Raw genomic sequence first — 18,563 nt, forward strand, 5'->3', positions numbered from 1 at the left:
TCATCTGTCACTTAAAAGTTGGATAGTCTGATATCATAGATGTTATCATGGATCAGGAGAAAATGTGCAGAGGTAGAATTGAGCATCATTCTGTATGGTAACTGACCCCATGCCTGCAGATGATGCCACAAAAGGGCAGCATGAAAGAGAAGAGGGCCAAGAATAGATCCTTCAAGAAATCCAGTGGTGACTATGCAGGGACAGGAAATAAAAATATTGCTGAAGATGTGCTAACTGGGCTCAGACATGCAGAAATTGAAACATGCAAAAGCAATCCCATTTAGTTCAGACCGTGGAGAACCATAGTGTGGTCCACCGTATCAGATTCCACAAAGAAGAAAACACTGCAAATCTATAAAGAAAATACAGGATGTAGTTACTAAAATTAATGTTCCGAGCAAAGGGCTGCGGAGTGCCCAGGAGAAATGGGAGATACTGTTCCTGAAGCCTGCGTTGGAGCACTGCAGGAGGCCAAATATGGCGCGATCAGCATCGGAAAGGGAGGAGTCACACTTGCAAACAGGATCTTTTACATCCACCTGAGAGAGCAGACAGGGCCTTGGTTTATCATCATCATCATCATCATGGGCAGTCCCTCGGAATCGAGGAAGACTTGCTTCCACTGTTAAAAATGAGTCCTTGGGTGGCTGAACAGTCCAATATGAGAACCACAGTCCGTCACAGGTGGGACAGATAGTCGTTGATGGAAAGGGTGGGTGGGACAGGTTTGCTGCACGCTCTTTCCGCTGCCTGCGCTTGATTTCTGCATGTTCTCGGCGATAAGACTCGAGGTGTTTGGCGCCCTCCCGGATGCACTTCCTCCACTTAGGGTGATCTTTGGCCAGGGACTCCCAGGTGTCAGTGGGGATGTTGTACTTTTTCAGGGAGGCTTTCAGGGTGTTCTTGTAACTTTTTCTCTGCCTCCACTTTGGCTCATTTGCCGTGAAGGAGTTCCAAGTAGAGCACTTGCTTTGGGAGTCTCGTGTCTGGCATGCAAACGATGTCGCTTGCCAAGCGGAGCTGATCAAGTGTGGTCAGTGCTTCAATGCTGGAGATGTTGGCCTGGTCGTGGATGCTAATGTTGGTGCGTCTGTCCTCCCAGGGGATTTGTAGGATCTTCAGAGGCATCGTTGGTGGTATTTCTCCAGTGGCTTGATGACTTGGTCTCTGAGCCATACAGGAGGGCGGGTATTACTACAGCCCTGTAGATCGTGAGCTTGGTGGCAGTTTTGAAGGCCTGGTCTTCAAACACACTTTCCCTCAGGCTGCATTGGCACACTGGAGGCTGTGTTGAATCTTGTTGTCAGTGTCTGCTCTTGTTGATAAGAGGCTCCCGAGGTATGGGAAATGGTCCACGTTGTCCAGGGCCGCACTGTGGATCTTGATGACTGGGGGGGCAGTGCTGTGCGGCGAGGACAGGCTGGTGGAGGACCTATGTCTTACGGATGTTTAGCGTAAGGCCTATGCTTTCGTATGCCTCAGTAAATACGTCGACTATGTCCTGGTGTTCAGCCTCTATGTGCGCAGATGCAGGCGTTGTCCGCGTACTGTAGCCCGACGACAGAGGTTGGGGTGGTCTTGGACCTGGCCTGGAGACGGCGAAGGTTGAACAGGTTCCCAGTGGTTCTGCCATGCTCCACCTCACAGTCAACAAGCTCCCTGCTGGAGTGGTTTAACGTCCCATCCGAAAGACGACACCTCCAACAGTGCACCATCAGTTACTGCACTGGAGTGTCAACTTGGATTTTTTGTGCTCAAGTTCCTGGAGTGGAACTTGAACTCTCAGCCTTTTGACTCAGAGGCAATGGTGCTACCCGCTGAACCACGGCTGAAGACAAGAGGGGTGAGGTTCACGAGAGGAAGTTCCTCACCGTATGGAAACAGAGCTGAGCACCACATTGACCTAGAAATTTGAAGAAAGAGCATAGAGGGTAAAGCTAAGGCCCTTGCTGAGGACAGATTGCTCAGGGTTAAAAGGGAATTGTGAAAACCCAGTAAGGAGAGGTTAGGAGACAGAGCAAAGAAAGTGAAAGGAATATGGATTAGGGGATTAGCTGGCATCCAAGAGTTTATGCTTCTCGTCTTTGTTACCTGAAAGGAAAAAACGTTTTATTTGTTCAAGTGACAGATGTGATGAAATTTGATGTGGAACTGAGGTCTGGGACCACTACATTATAGATTGAGCCGATATTGCTGAAGAGAGCCCATGTATGTGGCGGTGCATAGAAAGGGTGGATTGCATGAAACACAGAACATCTGTTGGGAGGAGTGATGGATCTGAAAAAAGAAAGGAGACCTCAGCTGAAATCCTTGCAGAATGGGCTCGTGGTGGAAGCAGGTGTTGAGGAAAGATAGCTGTGAAAGTAGGTCTTGGCAAATAAACAGTCACAAACAAGAAGCGAAAGGCTTAACAATGATGAACAGGAAGAAACAAGAAAATTGTGACTAAGAAACAGGATTTCAAGGCTGGTTTCACTGAGAGAGAAATGATAGTGCACCTAAGAAAAAAAACATCAGAAATCTGAAATTAAAGATAGAAAATGCTGACTGCAAACTACTTAATAGAAAAGCAGGAAACAGATGTTATAAAAGATTATCTCAGTGAGGCATTATGCGCATTATTCCTCAGCAATCAACTAAAGACATGATTCCATAATTTTTTCAGGTCAAACATCAACTGATGAACCATTACACCATGAGAGTCACTTTCATGTTCTTAATATTACCAAAGTTACATAAAAAGAAAACATTGAGGTGCAAAAAGTATTTTAACGTTATGCAGAGTGTCATTAAGCACATTAGAACTTAGTATTGGTATTATTTTCATGTTTGCAGTAACCCATTTAAAATTACATTAATCAGAAAATCTAGGCCTCAATACCACTAGGATTCTTCCAGGCAGTCAGTTATTCATTCTAAACAATTAGTTTTCTCATTATTAAATATCTTTACCGCCCACCATTCTACAGGTATGCAAGAGCAGTTATGAGCAATATGCCCTCATTTATTCATCTCTCCTGTAGGGTAAATGATTAGGCTTTGCTTGGCAACTTTCTCTCATAATGCATATTTATCTGGCACATTCTAAATAATCATCACCTGCACAGATACAATTAATTGCTTCCACCCAGACAAAAGCAATTTCACTTTATCCTGACACTGTTTTAAATTATTCAACATATTTGTGGAAATAAGTTGAAGGGAATAAATCCATTTGAGTTCAAATAGTTATAAATCAGTCACATTAGACTGGCGATTTTGGTCTCTTGGCCTCGAATGGAATTACCATCTTTTAACAAGCTCTATTAGTTTATAGGTTATCAAACATGTGTATTCATCATGGGCATGACATCTACACACACTAACAATAAAACACAAGCCACAGTCAGAGTACATTCCCCCTCCGCCACCACCCCCAAGCCTGATACTCATTAATCTTGTAAATTTCACCATCAGTTTTCTCCACTTTACCTTTTTTGCTATTTTATTAAATAAACCATTTTGAGGAAAATTAAAATGAGAAAAATATTTCAAGATTTCAGGTCTGAAACATGTCTGGTCCCACAACAATTGTCTCTGGTTTGCATAAAAATAGTCTCATTCTTACAACACAAAGTACCAACGTTTATTATGGGCTGTGTATGTGACAGACTGCAAAGCTCAATAAAGCTGTGTGAATAAAGATAATTTCACCCAGGGAGACAAGGCAATTAAAAAATCTCCCAGCACATGATTAAATTGACAAGTGTCTCGGATCAAAATTGGCTGTGCAGCTTTCTGGCCTGATGATTGGTGCATGGGGAATTATGTTTTTTATTATACTTTTACGCCTAGTGCATGCTCTATTAGCACTAGTTAGAGATTCAAGAATAGCATAACCAGATGCAAAGTAAACTTCAGTTTACTCTGCTCTAAGAAATGCACCTGTATCACAACTTCAGAAAAACATCCTGTACTGCACTACCCAAGACAACTACATCTGAGTAAGAATCCTAAGTTATGTGTGTTTGTGATCTGCGGCCTGTGCCCAATAGGAACTGGATTAAGAGTGCTCAAACTCATGTCATGTAGGACCACTGCAGTCAGCAGAAAGTGCATCATCCTATCTGGGACTGATTGAAGACTAGATTCCAGAGATGAATGAAAACTGTAGTGATCTACTGTGTTACCCTATTCCTTTCTTTTCAACAGGTGAAAGTCTAGGACTTGATATCTAAACATTTATACTTTAGGGCATCCAGTTGAGATTTAAACAGCTCTATCAGAAATTGTAACACCTTTCTTCGTAAAATAGAAAAGCTAATAATGTTGAGATCAAAATACAAACATTATGTAGACTTTATTGAATGTTGCTCAAAACCCCAAATAAGGTGTCTCATTACAAAAGAGCTTCACACTGCCATAGGTTTACAGAATGGAATGGTTCTCTGGCATGGCATCAGAAAGACTAGTTGAAGAAAAAAAAACATACAATATTTTATGCTTGAATTTCTATTGTTTTCTGTGAATGCATAACTCACCCCCTTTCATGTTACTCGAGGTCTGTAGCATTGTGAGAAGCACATATAAAATAGGAAAAATCTATATTTAAATAGCTGACTAATTTTCTATGTGCAGCACAATCAAAAATTATTTTTTCAAGTCATAATTTCACCACTCAATTATTTTCACTCTGGTCACAAATGATAAATTCATTTATTCTCTGTGAATTCTAAAAAGTGACATAATAAATTCATGATCAGACAAAGTTACAAATATGTGGTCACACAGTAATGTTCAAAGTTCATATCTTTTTCTTTTAACATAATTTACAGCTCATCACAAAAGCTGGTCTTTTTTGGAAGTATACTGCTGAAGGTTTGTCTTGTGTATGTATTTTTCCCCACACATATTCCAAAATATGTATGAAATGCTCCATCACTCCCTAGCCTGCAACTGTAAGCCAACGGTTGATCCTGGTCATTTGGCACTTGGTTTACTGTTCTGAGCATTTTTCGTATTGTGGGTATCATTCTGCATTTCAGCAAGCACCTGGTTCCTCTGGAGCTGCAACTCTTCAAGATTCTTCCAAAGTTCCTCACGATCCTGTTCTTTCTTCTTTTCACTGCAAGATTAAACATGCAATACTAGTACCAAAAGTGTGAAGTAGATTTACAGAGGGAATATTAATAGGGAGAAATTATACTTTATAGCTTTCTGTAATTCATCTTACTATTTAATTGTTGCAATCTAACATTTCAGTGGATCTTTTCAAAATACAGGCCTAAAAAAGTTTTTTTTTAAATAAATGATTAATATTGACCAGAAATGATCAAATAAAATAAACCATTAAACAATGCTTCATGTAAAAAAAAAGATTCAGCTTATTCTCTTACAATAAAGTAGCCATATAAAATGTCCTTTATACAAACACCTTCTTGTATGACTCTTAAATAGGACATTATAGAAAGTAAGACTGCTATACATTTCATTACAGTATGATTTTTATTGCATTGCACAAAAGCTATTCAGCTCCAAAAAAGGATAATTTTTAACTTTTGTTTGAAAAACAATCACGCAAATTTAGAAAAGTTAGTGGACAGCTTGCCATCCTAATGATTAAAACCATCAATTAGTAATTCATTTGCAGTGCATCTGCATCATAGAAACATAGAACATAGGTGCAGGAGTAGGCCATTCGGCCCTTCTAGCCTGCACCGCCATTCAATGAGTTCATGGCTGAACATTCAACTTCAGTACCCCATTCCTGCTTTCTCGAATACCTCTTGATCCCCCTAGTAGTAAGGACCTCATCTAACTCCTTTTTGAATATATTTAGTGAATTGGCCTCAACAACTTTCTGTGGTAGAGAATTCCACAGGTTCACCACTCTCTGGGTGAAGAAGTTCCTCCGCATCTCGGTCCTAAATGGCTTACCCCTTATCCTTAGACTGTGACCTCTGGTTCTGGACTTCCCCAACATTGGGAACATTCTTCCTGCATCTAACCTGTCGAACCCCGTCAGAATTTTAAATGTTTCTATGAGGTCCCCTCTCATTCTTCTGAACTCCAGTGAATACAAGCCCAGTTGATCCAGTCTTTCTTGATAGGTCAGTCCCGTCATCCCGGGAATCAGTCTGGTGAACCTTCGCTGCACTCCCTCAATAGCAAGAATGTCCTTCCTCAGGTTAGGAGACCAAAACTGTACACAATACTCCAGGTGTGGCCTCACCAATGCCCTGTACAACTGTAGCAACACCTCCCTGCCCCTGTACTCAAATCCCCTTGCTATGAAGGCCAACATGCCATTTGCTTTCTTAACCGCCTGCTGCACCTGCATGCCAACCTTCAATGACTGATGTACCATGACACCCAGGTCTCTTTGCACCTCCCCTTTTCCTAATCTGTCACCATTCAGATAATAGTCTGTCTCTCTGTTTTTACCACCAAAGTGGATAACCTCACATTTATCCACATTATACTTCATCTGCCATGCATTTGCCCACTCACCTAACCTATCCAAGTCGCTCTGCAGCCTCACAGCATCATGCTACATAAACACTGAGTTAGATATTTCTTGCTGCTGCATATACTGACCCCTCAGCTAAAACTAAAATGACCAAAATGGTACATGACACGTATGTTATTTTAACACCATCATTCTGCCGCAGCACAAAATCCAACACCCATGGCCATATTATTATAAATGCAATAATTTTAAAAAGCCACATTCAAGGACAATTGAAATTATTACGCCTATTGAAAACAGCTTTTATCAGGTACTTAGTCAAAAGGTTATTTATAGTCTGCCACCACAGTTATATCGCTTCCGCTCATAAGCCATTCATATGTTGTAATATACATGATAAGAAGGTGGCGCTGAGCTATTTCACAAGTCAGCTAATGAAGATTGGAACACCCGAGAGAGAAATCAGCAGCCTAGTGATGCAACAGCCCATTGGTGTACAAACATACTACATCACAGGATGGTAAATGTAGTTTCACTAGCTATACACAGCAAATGCTTGCTGTCAACTGAGTTATCAGGAGATGTACTGAAAGGAGTCACAGTACATTTCCCCCTCACTCTCATGAAGATGAAAAACAAAACAAATCAGGAGAGCAGGTTGTGCGAGTGAGTTACAAAGGGCCATTTGTAGAAGCAGGTGAACAACTTGCTTGTCCACACTCTCAATCTGTTTTTTCTCTAAGCAGTGAAGAGGGCCAATAAACACTTAGAAAGGGGACAATATAAAACAATAAATGAAAGATGATTGCATACCGCTGTCTTTCTGCTTTGTATGATGCTGTAAGTTCATCGAACAGTGCCCCATTCATCTCCATTAATGTTTTTAGTACGTTGTAAACGAGTGCTACAATGGTTCTGTAAAACAAGTTTGCATTCACTTAAATGTACAAAATGGTTACAGTTACAGAAGGATTTATGGAATCAAGAACATGTGAATAGATGTAAATAAACTGAAAATATCTGATCTTAGAGGTATCGAAGATGGAACACAGTATAGAAAAGATAGATCCAAAACACTAAACTAAACAGAGAAGTTCAAACTAGCAAAGGGCAAACTTGGCAGCGATGTGAAGAAGTTACACAAAAAGAGCTCAACACACAGATTGGTATTCCAGGTAGAGTAGTGGAACACCATGGAAAATTTAGCTGGAAGTTGTGATGGAAGAATAATCAGCTTCCTCACAACGGATGAGCGAACCTGGGTGGAATGGCCTTCATTCTCTATCTATCTTGTGAACACTACACTTTTTAGATTATAGTAGGGATTCTGAACAAAAACGCTCCGACACGTTTTGAGGGCGCTCCTGAGGCGGTAGTGCGGCGCTGAGGTCCCTCCTTCATTTAAAGGGAAGGGCCGCTGCGGACTCTGCAGCCCCTTTGGTGGGGACCTCTGGGCCACCAAGGGCATTTTTGACCGGACACAAAAGGCAGTGCCGTGCTGCATGATGGCGGCCCAGTCAAAATGAGGGCTGCCATTGTCGGGACGATGAGAATGACAGACGACAATAAAACAGGGTAGCCCGGGGCGTACACACCCTCCCCTTTAAGGGGAGCCCCGGGCGGATGTCAGTGCCCCGTGACATCGTCGTGTGCGCCTCGACTCGGGACACAAAATGCAGGGCGTGGCACTAAATGGCAATCGCCCCCAAAATCTCAGGGGCAACTTAATCGAGGCGCCACCGCCGACTGCCCATGGGTGAAAAGGGGTTTGCGCCTACCAGTGGCACGAATGGGCCGGATAAAAGGGCAATTTCGGCCCCCAAGCCTCTGACCTCCTCTTGTAGCTACAGTATTGATGTGGCTGGTCCACTGGAGGAGAAGAGGCCCGGTCGCCGCTGGAGGAGAAGAGGCCCGATCATTGTCGATGAGGGAAGGCTCGTGCGTGAGGTAGGCCCAAACCTGTTTTTGTAGATAGTCGAAGGTTCACCGAGGGTCGCTTGGAGCAGCTGAGTCGTCCGTGGGGAGCGAGAAGCGAGGGTCCAGTTGGAGGGGACTTTGTAGCGAGGAGGTCGGTCTGGAAGGTAGGCCACAGTTTGGGGGGGGGGGGGGATGGGCAGTGGGTCCTTGTAGCACGGTTTAAGGGGTAGATAGAGTGTTTTGAGGGTTAGGTTAGACAGTGAGGGTGGGGGGGGGCGGGGGAGATTTGAGGGAGAGAGGTGGAAGATGGCAGATGGTCAGAGGAAGGTTTGTTCGGGGAGAGCTCCTTCGGGAGCTGCTATCCCATCCAGCATCTTGGATCACACACCAAAGATCCAGGGCACAGCCCTGGACAATGTGGACCACTTTCCATACCTCGGGAGCCTATTATCAGCAAAGGCAGACATCGACAACGAGATTCAACACCGCCTCCAGTGCACCAGCGCAGCCTTCAGCCACCTGAGGAAAAGAGTGTTCGAAGATCAGGCCCTCAAATCTGCCACTAAGCTCATGGTCCACAGGGCTGTAGTGATACCCACCCTCCTGTATGGCTCAGAGACGTGGACCATATACAGTAGACACCTCAAAACGCTGGAGAAATACCACCAATGATGTATCCGCAAGATCCTGCAAATCCCCTGGGAGGATGGACGCACCAACGTCAGTGTTCCTGATCAGGCCAACATCCCCAGCATCGAAGCACTGACCACACTCGACCAGCTCTGCTGGGCGTGCCACACTGTTCGCATGCCTGACACAAGACTCCCAAAGCAAGCGCTCTACTCGGAACTCCTACAAGGCAAGCGAGCCCAAGGTGGGCAGAGGAAACGTTTCAGGGGCACCCTCAAAGCCTCCTTGATAAAATGCAACATCCCCACCAAAACCTGGGAGTCCCTGGCCAAAGACTGTCCTAAGTGGAGGAAGTGCATCCGGGAGGGCACTGAGCACCTCAAGTCTCATCGTCGAGAGCATGCCGAAACCAGGCGCAGGCAGCGGAAGGAGCGGCGGCAAACCAGTCCCACCGACCCTTTCCTTCAACGACTGTCTGTCCCACCAGTTACAGAGACTGTAATTCCCGTATTCCAGTGACTGTTCAGACACCTAAGAACTCACTTTTAGAGTGGAAGCAAGTCTTCCTCGATTTCGAGGGACTGCCTATGATGCTGATGATGGCTGGCCCAGTTAAGTTTCTGGTAGGAGAGATCTGCGGTAGAGGAGGATGCCTAAAATTATGCCCACTCTTTGGGCCCAAGTTTCCACATGATTCGCGCCTGATTTTTAGGAGCAACTGGTGGAGAACGGACTATTTTAGAAATCGCAATTCTCCACATTTTTTTTTCTGCAGTTCTAGTCAGGTAGAACAGTTCTAGTTTAGAACAGAATTTTTTCTTCAAAAGGGGGCGTGTCCGGCCACTGACGCCTGATTTGAAAGTTTCCACAGTGAAAATGTACTCCAAACTAAAGTAGAATGGAGCCAGTGAAGATTTTTGTAGAACTGAAAAAGCCTGTTCTACACATTAAAAAATCAGGCGCAGGTTACAAATTAGGCGTCCAGAACGAGGTGGGGGGGGGAAGGGAACTCATTAAATTCGACAATAAATCCTTATTTATACTTCTACAAATATTATACAAATAAATCCAACCTGAATAAACATTTATAAGCCAAGAAAAGATTAAATAAACCATCTTCCTACCTGTGTGAAAGCGCTTCAGCCAGGGAGAATTCTGCAGCCGTTCGTGCCGCTGAGCGGGAGGGGGGGGGGGGAGAGAGAGAGAGAGAGAGGGGGAGGGAGAGAGAGAGAGGGGGAGGGAGAGAGAGAGAGGGAAGGGGGGGAGGGAGAGGGAGGGAGGGAGAGGGAGAGGGGCGAGGGAGGGAGAGGAGAGGGAGGGGGAGAGAAGGGGGGGGAGAAGAGGGGGGGGAAGAGGGGGGGGGGAAAGAGGGGGAAGAGAGGGAGGGGGGGTCGGGGAGCGGGTGTCGGGTCGGGTTGGGTGGGGGGGGGGAGCGGGCCTCGGGGGGGGGGGGAGAGCGGGCCTCGGGTCGGGGCGGGGGGGGGAGCAGGTCTCGGGTCTCGGCGGGGGGTGGGGGGGGAGAGTGGGCCTCGGGTCGGGTCGGGGGGGGAGCGGGCCTCGGGTCGGGGCGGGAGCGGGTGTCGGGTCGGGTCGGATCTGGTCGGCGCGGGGAGGGAGCGAGTGTCGGGTCTGGTCGGGCGGGGAGCAGGAGCTGGCCGTGGGAGGAGCCTCATTCACGCAGCCCCAGTGAGGCCATTCAGCCAGGGCTAGGGGCTGCGTGCTTCGGGCCCCTCCCACACAGTTCGGCGCCTGGAGCTACTGCACTTGCGTGCCGACTGTAGCGCGCATGTGTAGAGGTCACGGCACTGTTTTCAGCGCTGGGACCTGGCTCCGCCCCCCCCACAGCTCGTGCTGGCTGCGCCGAGTGCCACAGGACCTGTAAGTAGGTGCAGAATACCGAGGATTTTTTTAGGCGCTGTTTTAGGCGCGAAAAACGGGCGCCCAGCTTGGAGGGGCGCCCGTTTTTTTTCTTGTGGAAACTTGGGCCCTTTGGGTCTCTAAGGTTATCAGGACAGGTTCAAGGAATTGGGGCTATTTTCATTGGAGAATCTGGATCAGAAGTAGTACAATTAAAGTTTTTAAAATCATAAGGGATCCTGACCAGTTGGGTAACATATTTGAGATGGATAAGGATGAGAATACAAGGAGACATGCATATAAAATACATAGGCAGGAAGTTAGATTAAATGTTACAAAGTATTTCTTTCACAAAGAGTCATTGCCCTCTGGAACAGATTACTGAAGCATGTGGTGTGTAAGGATTCTCTGCAGTCATTCAAAAGGGAGCTGGACAATTCTTGAGAGAGGAGGGCATTTCCAGTTATACAGCGTAAAGCTTGGGAATAGCAACATTTATGAGTCACTGCAGTCTCCTGGAGCTTTGCTCCATTGGCTTATAGGATTAGAAAGGAATTTCTAACAAGCTTTTTCCTACACTGGCCTCAGGGATTTTGCCTCTCAAGAGATTGCATGACGATGAGGAGAACTTGTATCAAGGAGAATTACTATCAACTAAACAATACAAAACAGTTGAAAAAGCATTCACATTACAACTGTAATGCCAGTCTGCACTAACACAGCAAATGCAGTCTGAATCTGCAGTCGGGCTTTAACCTGACGCGAGTGAGGCCCCCTAAACAGGAGTCATTTCAGAATGGACTGAATTGGTACACTACAAACATGCTTTCATCAGGAGATGAAAATGTAAACCCAGTTCAGACAAATGAGGTGAAGGTCTCCTCTCTCTGAAGACTGGAATAGATCCAAAATGAAGTGCAATTGGGGTATTTTTAACCCAACTATCTGGTGGACAGATAATAGTATAAAACTGCCTCTGCAAAATACAAAGAAAAAAAATATTTGTATTGCAACAGCAACCTGTAAAGCCAGCATTGAAAAACTGATGTAAAAAAACTTTGTAGGTCTATTTAAGAATGGATGAATGTATCATTGTTATCCATAATTCTCAGCGCCAATTTTCTCAAGATAGTCAAAATATATATTTTTTATAAATGAAAAAAGCTTACGGGTTCCAGTGTTCCTTGGAGATTCTGTATAAACTACCAAACATAATTGGTAGAATTTTCTCAGAGTTATCTTCAATCAGGCTAAGAATGTACTCATTATTCCAGAAATACAAAGCTCTTTCTGCAACCTGTGGAGATGAAAACTAAGCTGAAAACATCTAAATTTCAAATAAACAATTTCACAAGATTATTTACTGAAAGCACAGGAATTAGTTCCCTGAGCAAATGTTTTTATCATGCCATATTTCAGATCCCACGGCCAGGTGCACTGATAAGTGTAGGAAAAGGGGAAGTCACTTAACTGACTCTTTCCTTTTCAGATATGAAGTCGCATCCTATACAAATAGACTAATCAAATTTTTCTTTCTTCCTCCCCAAATATAAATTTAGCTCGTTTTCAGAGCATGCATAACCAATTATCATTCCCGAATCCCACCATCATTTAGTCAACATTTTGATGCTCACAAAGAAAAAAAGGGTGCTTGTAACTTCCACATTGATCTCTGAACTGTTTAAATACAGTTCTACTTTTACCATAAACGCCATCACAATGAATGTGGAACAGTTAATGACAGAAAGAAAATTAAAATGATTCCAAGCAAATGACCCTCATTGTTTTACATTTTGCTCTTGTATGCATGGGAAGGACAGGCATATGTAGGTTATTAGAACTTTTTTTTTTTTGCAAGTCAAGTGGAGAGTAAATCCTTCTCTGCTATGCCTCAACAGTGTTCTAATCTTGACCCGAGCATACCAGGATCATATTTCCCATTCTAGGCAAACTGATGCCTTTTCATGCAGAGGGCCCAAAAGGACTTTGTTCTGACTGCCCAAACTGATATTGCCTTTACAGCTAGCAGAAAGAAATGTTCATTCCATGGCAACAATTTTAGATTTCCACCAACAGTTGTAAGTCGGTGGAGCAGCCGTACTGTGGTGGGAGCACTCCTGCTCCTCCTGGTTCCACAAAACTTTTCCTAAACGAATTTTTGGGTCTTTTCTTTAACACCCATCAGGACCATTGGTTAGACCGCACAACACCTGATACAAATGGGTGGAGTGTGCAACACGCACATTCAATTCATTTGTCCTTGAAAATTGCATTTAGGGTTCTACAAAAGCGCAGGACCCCAATTTGCATATTTAAAAAGCCTCCTGCCGGAAACAGGCGGGCAAGCTACTCGGCCATTTACAGGCCTGCCTGAAAGTTGCATCAGGTGCTGCCCCAATATTCAATGGCCAGCCATCCAGTAAAAAGTGTAAATGGTGGCCACCAGTTGAAATTTGTGCATCCGTTTCTGAATTCAAACCCAGGTTAATAAGAATATAAGAAATAGGAACAGGAGTAGGCCTTACAGCCCTTCGAGCTTGCTCCGCCATTCAATATCATGGCTGATCTGATCATGGACTCAGCTCCATTTCCCTGCCAGCTCTCCATAACCTCTTATCGTTTAAGAAACTGTCTATTTCTGTCTTAAATTTATTCAATGTCCCAGCTTCCACAGCTCTGAGGCAGCGAATTACACAGATTTACAACCCTCAGAGAAGAAATTTCTTCTCATCTCAGTTTTAAATGGACGGCCCCTTATTCTAAGATCACGCCCTTTAGTTCTAGTCTCCCCCATCAGTGGAAACATCCTCTCTGCATCCATCTTATCAAGCCCCCTCATAATCTTATATGTTTCGATAAGATTACCTCTCATTCTTCTGAATTCCAATGAGTAGAGGCCCAACCTACTCAATCTTTCCACATAAGTCAATCCCCTCATCTCCGGAATCAACCGAGTGAACTTTCTCTGAACTGTCTCCAAAGCAAGGATATCCTTTCGTAAATATGGAAACCAAAACTGCACACAGTATTCCAGGTGTGGCCTCACCAATACCCTGTATAGCTGTAGCAAGACTTCCCTGCTTTTATACTCCATCCCCTTTGTAATAAAGGCCAAGATTACATTGGCCTTCCTGATCACTTGCTGTACCTGCATACTATCCTTTTGTGTTTCATGTACAAGTACCCCCAGGTCCTGCTGTACTGCAGCACTTTGCAATCTTTCTCCATTTAAATAATAACTTGCTCTTTGATTCTACAGGAGAAAGTTCAATGGAAACAGCTGCACCACTTTACAACAACAACTTGTATTTATATAGCACATTTAACGTAGCAAAACATCCACAGGCATTTCACAGAAGCATTATAAAAAACAATTTGACACCGAGCCACATAAGGAGATATTAGGGCAGATGACCAAAGCTTGGGTCAAAGAACCAGGCTTTAAAGAGAGTATTAAAGGAGGAGAGAGAGAGAGAGAGAGAGAGAGTCGTGGAGAGATTTAGGGAGGGAATTACAGAGCTTAGTCCTAGGCAGCTGAAGACACGACCATCACTGGTGGAGTGATTAAAGCTGTGAATGCACAACAGCCAGAAGTGGAGGAGTGCAGCTATCTTGAGGGGTAGTAGGACTGGAGGAGGTTACCGACATAGGGAGGGGCGGGGCCATAGATGGATTTGAAAACAAGGATGAGAATTTTAAAATCGAGGTGTTGCTTAGCTGAAGCCAATGTATGTCAGCAAACACAGGGGTGATGAGTGAATGGGACTTGGTGTGAGGTAGGATATGGGCAGCAGATTTTTGGATGACCTTAAGTTTATAGAGGGTGGAAGATGGGAGGTCAGCCAGGAATGTGTTGGAATAGTCAAGTCTAGAATAGGAAGGGCATGGATAAGGCTTTCAGCAGCAGATATGCTGAGGCAGGGGTGGAGTCTGGCAATGTTACAAAGGTGGAAATAAGCAGTCCTGGTGATGGTGCAGATATGTGGTCGGAAGTTCATCCTGGGGTGAAATATGTCACTAAGATTGCGAACAGTCTGGTTCAGCCACGGACTAATGAAGTACTACTCAGTAAAATAATGGGACTAAAGGCAGACAAGTCCCCTAGACCTGATGGCTTACATCTTAGGGTCTGAAAAGAAGTGGCTGCAGAGATAGTGGATGCATTGGTTGTAATCTACCAAAATTCCCTGGATTCTGGAAAGGTCCCAGTGGATTGGAAAACCACAAATGTAACTCCCCTATTTAAAAAAGGAGGCAGACAGAAAGCAGGAAACTATAGACCAGTTAGCCTAACATCTGTTGTTGGGAAAATGCTGGAGTCCATTATTAAGGAAGCAGTAGCAGGACATTTGGAAAAGCATGATTCAATCAAGCAGAGTCAGCATGATTTTATGAAAGGAAAATCATGTTTGACAAATTTGCTGGAGTTCTTTGAGGATGTAACGAGTAGTGTGGATAAGGGGGAACCAGTGGACGTGGTGCATTTGGATTTCCAGAAGGCATTCGATAAGGTGCCACATAAGAGGTTATTGCACAAGATAAAAGCTCACAGGGTTGGGGGTAATATATTAGCATGGATTGAAGATTGGCTAACAAAACAGAGTCGGGATAAATGGGTCATTTTCCGGTTGGCAAAGTGACTAGTGGGATGCCGCAGGGATCGGTGCTGGGACCTCAACTATTTACAATCTATATTAATGACTTGGATGAAGGGACCGAGTGTAATATAGCCAAGTTTGCTGATGATACAAAGATGGGTGGGAAAGCAAATTGTGAGGAGAACACAAAAAATCTGCAAAGGGATATAGACAGGCTAAGTGAGAGGACAAAAATTTGGCACATGGAGTATAATAAGAGGTTATCCACTTTGGCAGAAATAATAGAAAAACAAATTATAATTTAAATGGAGAAAAATTACAAAGTGCTGCAGTACAGAGGGACCTGGGGGTCCTTGTGCATTAAACTCAAATAGTATGTAGGTACAGCAAGTAATCAGGAAGGCAAATGGAATGTTGGCCTTTATTACAAGGGGATAGAGCATAAAAGCAGAGAAGTCCTGCTACAACAGTAAAGGGTATTGGTGAGGCCACACCTGGAGTACTGCATAGAGTTTTGGTCTCCGTATTTAAGGATATACTTGCATTGGAGGCTGTTCAGAGAAGGTTTGCTAGGTTGATTCCGGAGATGAGGGGGTTGACTTATGAAGATAGGTTGAGTAGGTTGGGCCTGTACACATTGGAGTTCAGATGAATGAGAGGTGATCTGATTGAAACTTATAAGATAATGAGGGGGGCTTGACAAGGTGGATGCAGAGAGGATATTTCCACTCATAGGGGAAACTAAAACTAGGGGACATAGTCTTAGAATAAGGGGCTGCCCATTTAAAACTGAGATGAGGAGAAATTTCTTCTCTCAGAGGGTTGTAAATCGATGGAATTCTCTGCCCCAGAGAGCTGTGGAGGCTGGGTCATTGAATATATTTAAGGCGGAGATGGACAGAATTTTGAGCGATAAGGGAGTAAAAGGTTATGGGGAGCAGGCAGCGAAGTGGAGCTGAGTCCATGATCAGATCAGCTATGATCTTATTGAATGACGGAGCAGGCTCAAGGGGCCAAATGGTCTACTCCTTCTTCTAGTTCTTATGTTCAGACAGTTGCCAGGGAGAGGGTTGAAGTTGGTGGCTTGGGAACATTGTTTGGAGTGGGGACCAAAGAGAATGGCTTCCATCTTACCAACATTTAGTTGGAGGAAATTTCTGCTCATCCAGTACTGAATGTCAGTCTGACAATTTAGAGTCAGTGGAGGAGTCGCAAGAGGTAGTGGTATTTTTAACATTGAGATTTATTACAGTCACTGATGTAATAAGCATTATTTATCTAAAATAGGCATCATATTTTAGAAAGCCCTCTTTGATAACATCCATTACTGGATATGCTAATTTAAAAATAATTAAGAGCAAATTGTAATACTTTCTCCTTTTTCATTTTACAATTCTTATATGGTTCAGAATTCTTGTTATGCTGCTATCAGTATTATAGAAGCTGATGAATAGAACATAATTCTATTATCCTAATATTTTCCTGGAATACAATCTTTGCAAGTCCAGTGAAGAAGTCCATAATGATCTATTATAAGTACCGTGGTTCATTGTCACAACAGGGAAAAGAGACTGAGATTTACAAATATACATATCAGAACATTGCAATTATAAAACAATTATTACAGTTGGGCTCATCAGGCACAAACTCCTTACCTGGAAGTGTGGATTTGACACACACTTGGCTATTTGCTTGAATAAAGGTTCTTGGATCTTTTTGAACTGAGAAGGTTCTATCACGTCCAAAATTTCTTCTATTTCACCCAAGTACATAACCTAAGAGCAGACATTTGAAGTTGCACTGATCAGTCATTAAAAATATGTATATGTTGTCAAACAACTCAAAATATTTATTCTCTTTCTAGTGCATAGAATAGGAAGTCAATTTTACCACTTAAAAGAGCAATTCTTGTCCAAAACGATTTTTATTATTATTTTTTTTTTAAAGTGGTCTGGGACACAATAAAGGCCACCACCACCTTCTCAGGGCAACATTAAGCATGGCTTTGCCAGCAATGCCCACATCTTGAGAACAAATAAAAATAGCAAATAATAATCTTGTATCAATGAGTCTACCAGTTAAAAATATTTGTGAAAATTATACATGCTACTAACAAACAAGAACCACTGGAAAGACAATAAAAACCATCTCATTAAATCTTATCCCCCTCCTCTCCTGAAGGCAGCTCCTCATGCTGCACATGGTTTCATGACCAACATGAACCTCTGGAACCTTCTCCAAGTGTCCATTTTGCAAACATGAGTCTGGACAGAGTATTCCAGGTTATCTGATTATGCAGAATCGCATTTGAATCTGGTACAATCCTCAACGAGGGAAGATACATGCACACTTCCAGCAAGGAAATAACAGATTGTGATCAAGTGTTGAAATTGTGGATTATTTCCCCTCCACAGACAAGGGTCAAGCCTGGAACTGTCCTAGTCTATACAGTTCAGCACCACACCACAGAATGCATTTAAATAATCAGTCATTTGAGGAGCTCTTAGAACTACTTTTCTTCAGTATGAAATGGTTGCTTTGTTTTCAATATGTAAAATATGAGCATAGGTCCCTTTCACTTCATTTTACTGATGATAAAACCCTGTTTGTACCTATAAGCACAAAAATCGGGTAAGTTTTGTGTAGGCTTCAGAAGGGCAGCAACTCATTTTATACAGTGATATATTCCATGTATTCTACAGAGGAAGTTAAGGTCATAGGGGAAAGTGAATAACTTACCTCTTTTTGACTGACAGTTTTGGGCCAAAATTTTAGTAATCCTCTAATGACCTACAGGAAACCATAAAATTATATTTACATATGTATGAGATCATAAATCAAGATATACTTTAATTCGCAACAGAGAAAATCATAAGGTAATTACAATACTTTCCTTTATTCCTACATAGATTGAGAAAAGTCTAATTAAGTCGTACAAATATATGACGACAACTGGTGTACCTTTTAAGTTCTTAAAAACAGACTATCTTTGAACATTAAACAAAGATTATGCAAATATATGTATGCAACGAAAGTATATTTCGATATCAAATTATTCCAGTTTGTAAACCCTATCAAAAGCAGAATATTTACAAATAAAGCACAATTATAAA

The 18,563-nt window shown here is 43.2% G+C and overlaps 1 protein-coding gene across 1 annotated transcript in view; it reads right to left on the reverse strand.

Moving 5' to 3' along the window:
• Nucleotides 1–4,322: 4,322 nt before the first annotated feature.
• ppp2r5a (protein phosphatase 2, regulatory subunit B', alpha isoform) overlaps nucleotides 4,323–18,563 on the reverse strand; it is a 277,052-nt gene continuing 262,811 nt past the window's right edge. The window contains exons 9-13 of the mRNA XM_070889507.1: nucleotides 18,190–18,240; nucleotides 17,106–17,225; nucleotides 12,022–12,149; nucleotides 7,262–7,363; nucleotides 4,323–5,104 (exon numbers count right to left, since the gene is read on the reverse strand). Of these exons, the coding sequence (XP_070745608.1) occupies nucleotides 4,960–5,104; nucleotides 7,262–7,363; nucleotides 12,022–12,149; nucleotides 17,106–17,225; nucleotides 18,190–18,240 (546 nt within the window). The 3' untranslated portion in view covers nucleotides 4,323–4,959. The remainder of the gene's footprint in view (nucleotides 5,105–7,261; nucleotides 7,364–12,021; nucleotides 12,150–17,105; nucleotides 17,226–18,189; nucleotides 18,241–18,563) is intronic.

This window comes from Pristiophorus japonicus, chromosome 9, assembly GCF_044704955.1.
Source record: "Pristiophorus japonicus isolate sPriJap1 chromosome 9, sPriJap1.hap1, whole genome shotgun sequence".
In the NCBI taxonomy this organism is placed as follows: domain Eukaryota; kingdom Metazoa; phylum Chordata; class Chondrichthyes; family Pristiophoridae; genus Pristiophorus; species Pristiophorus japonicus.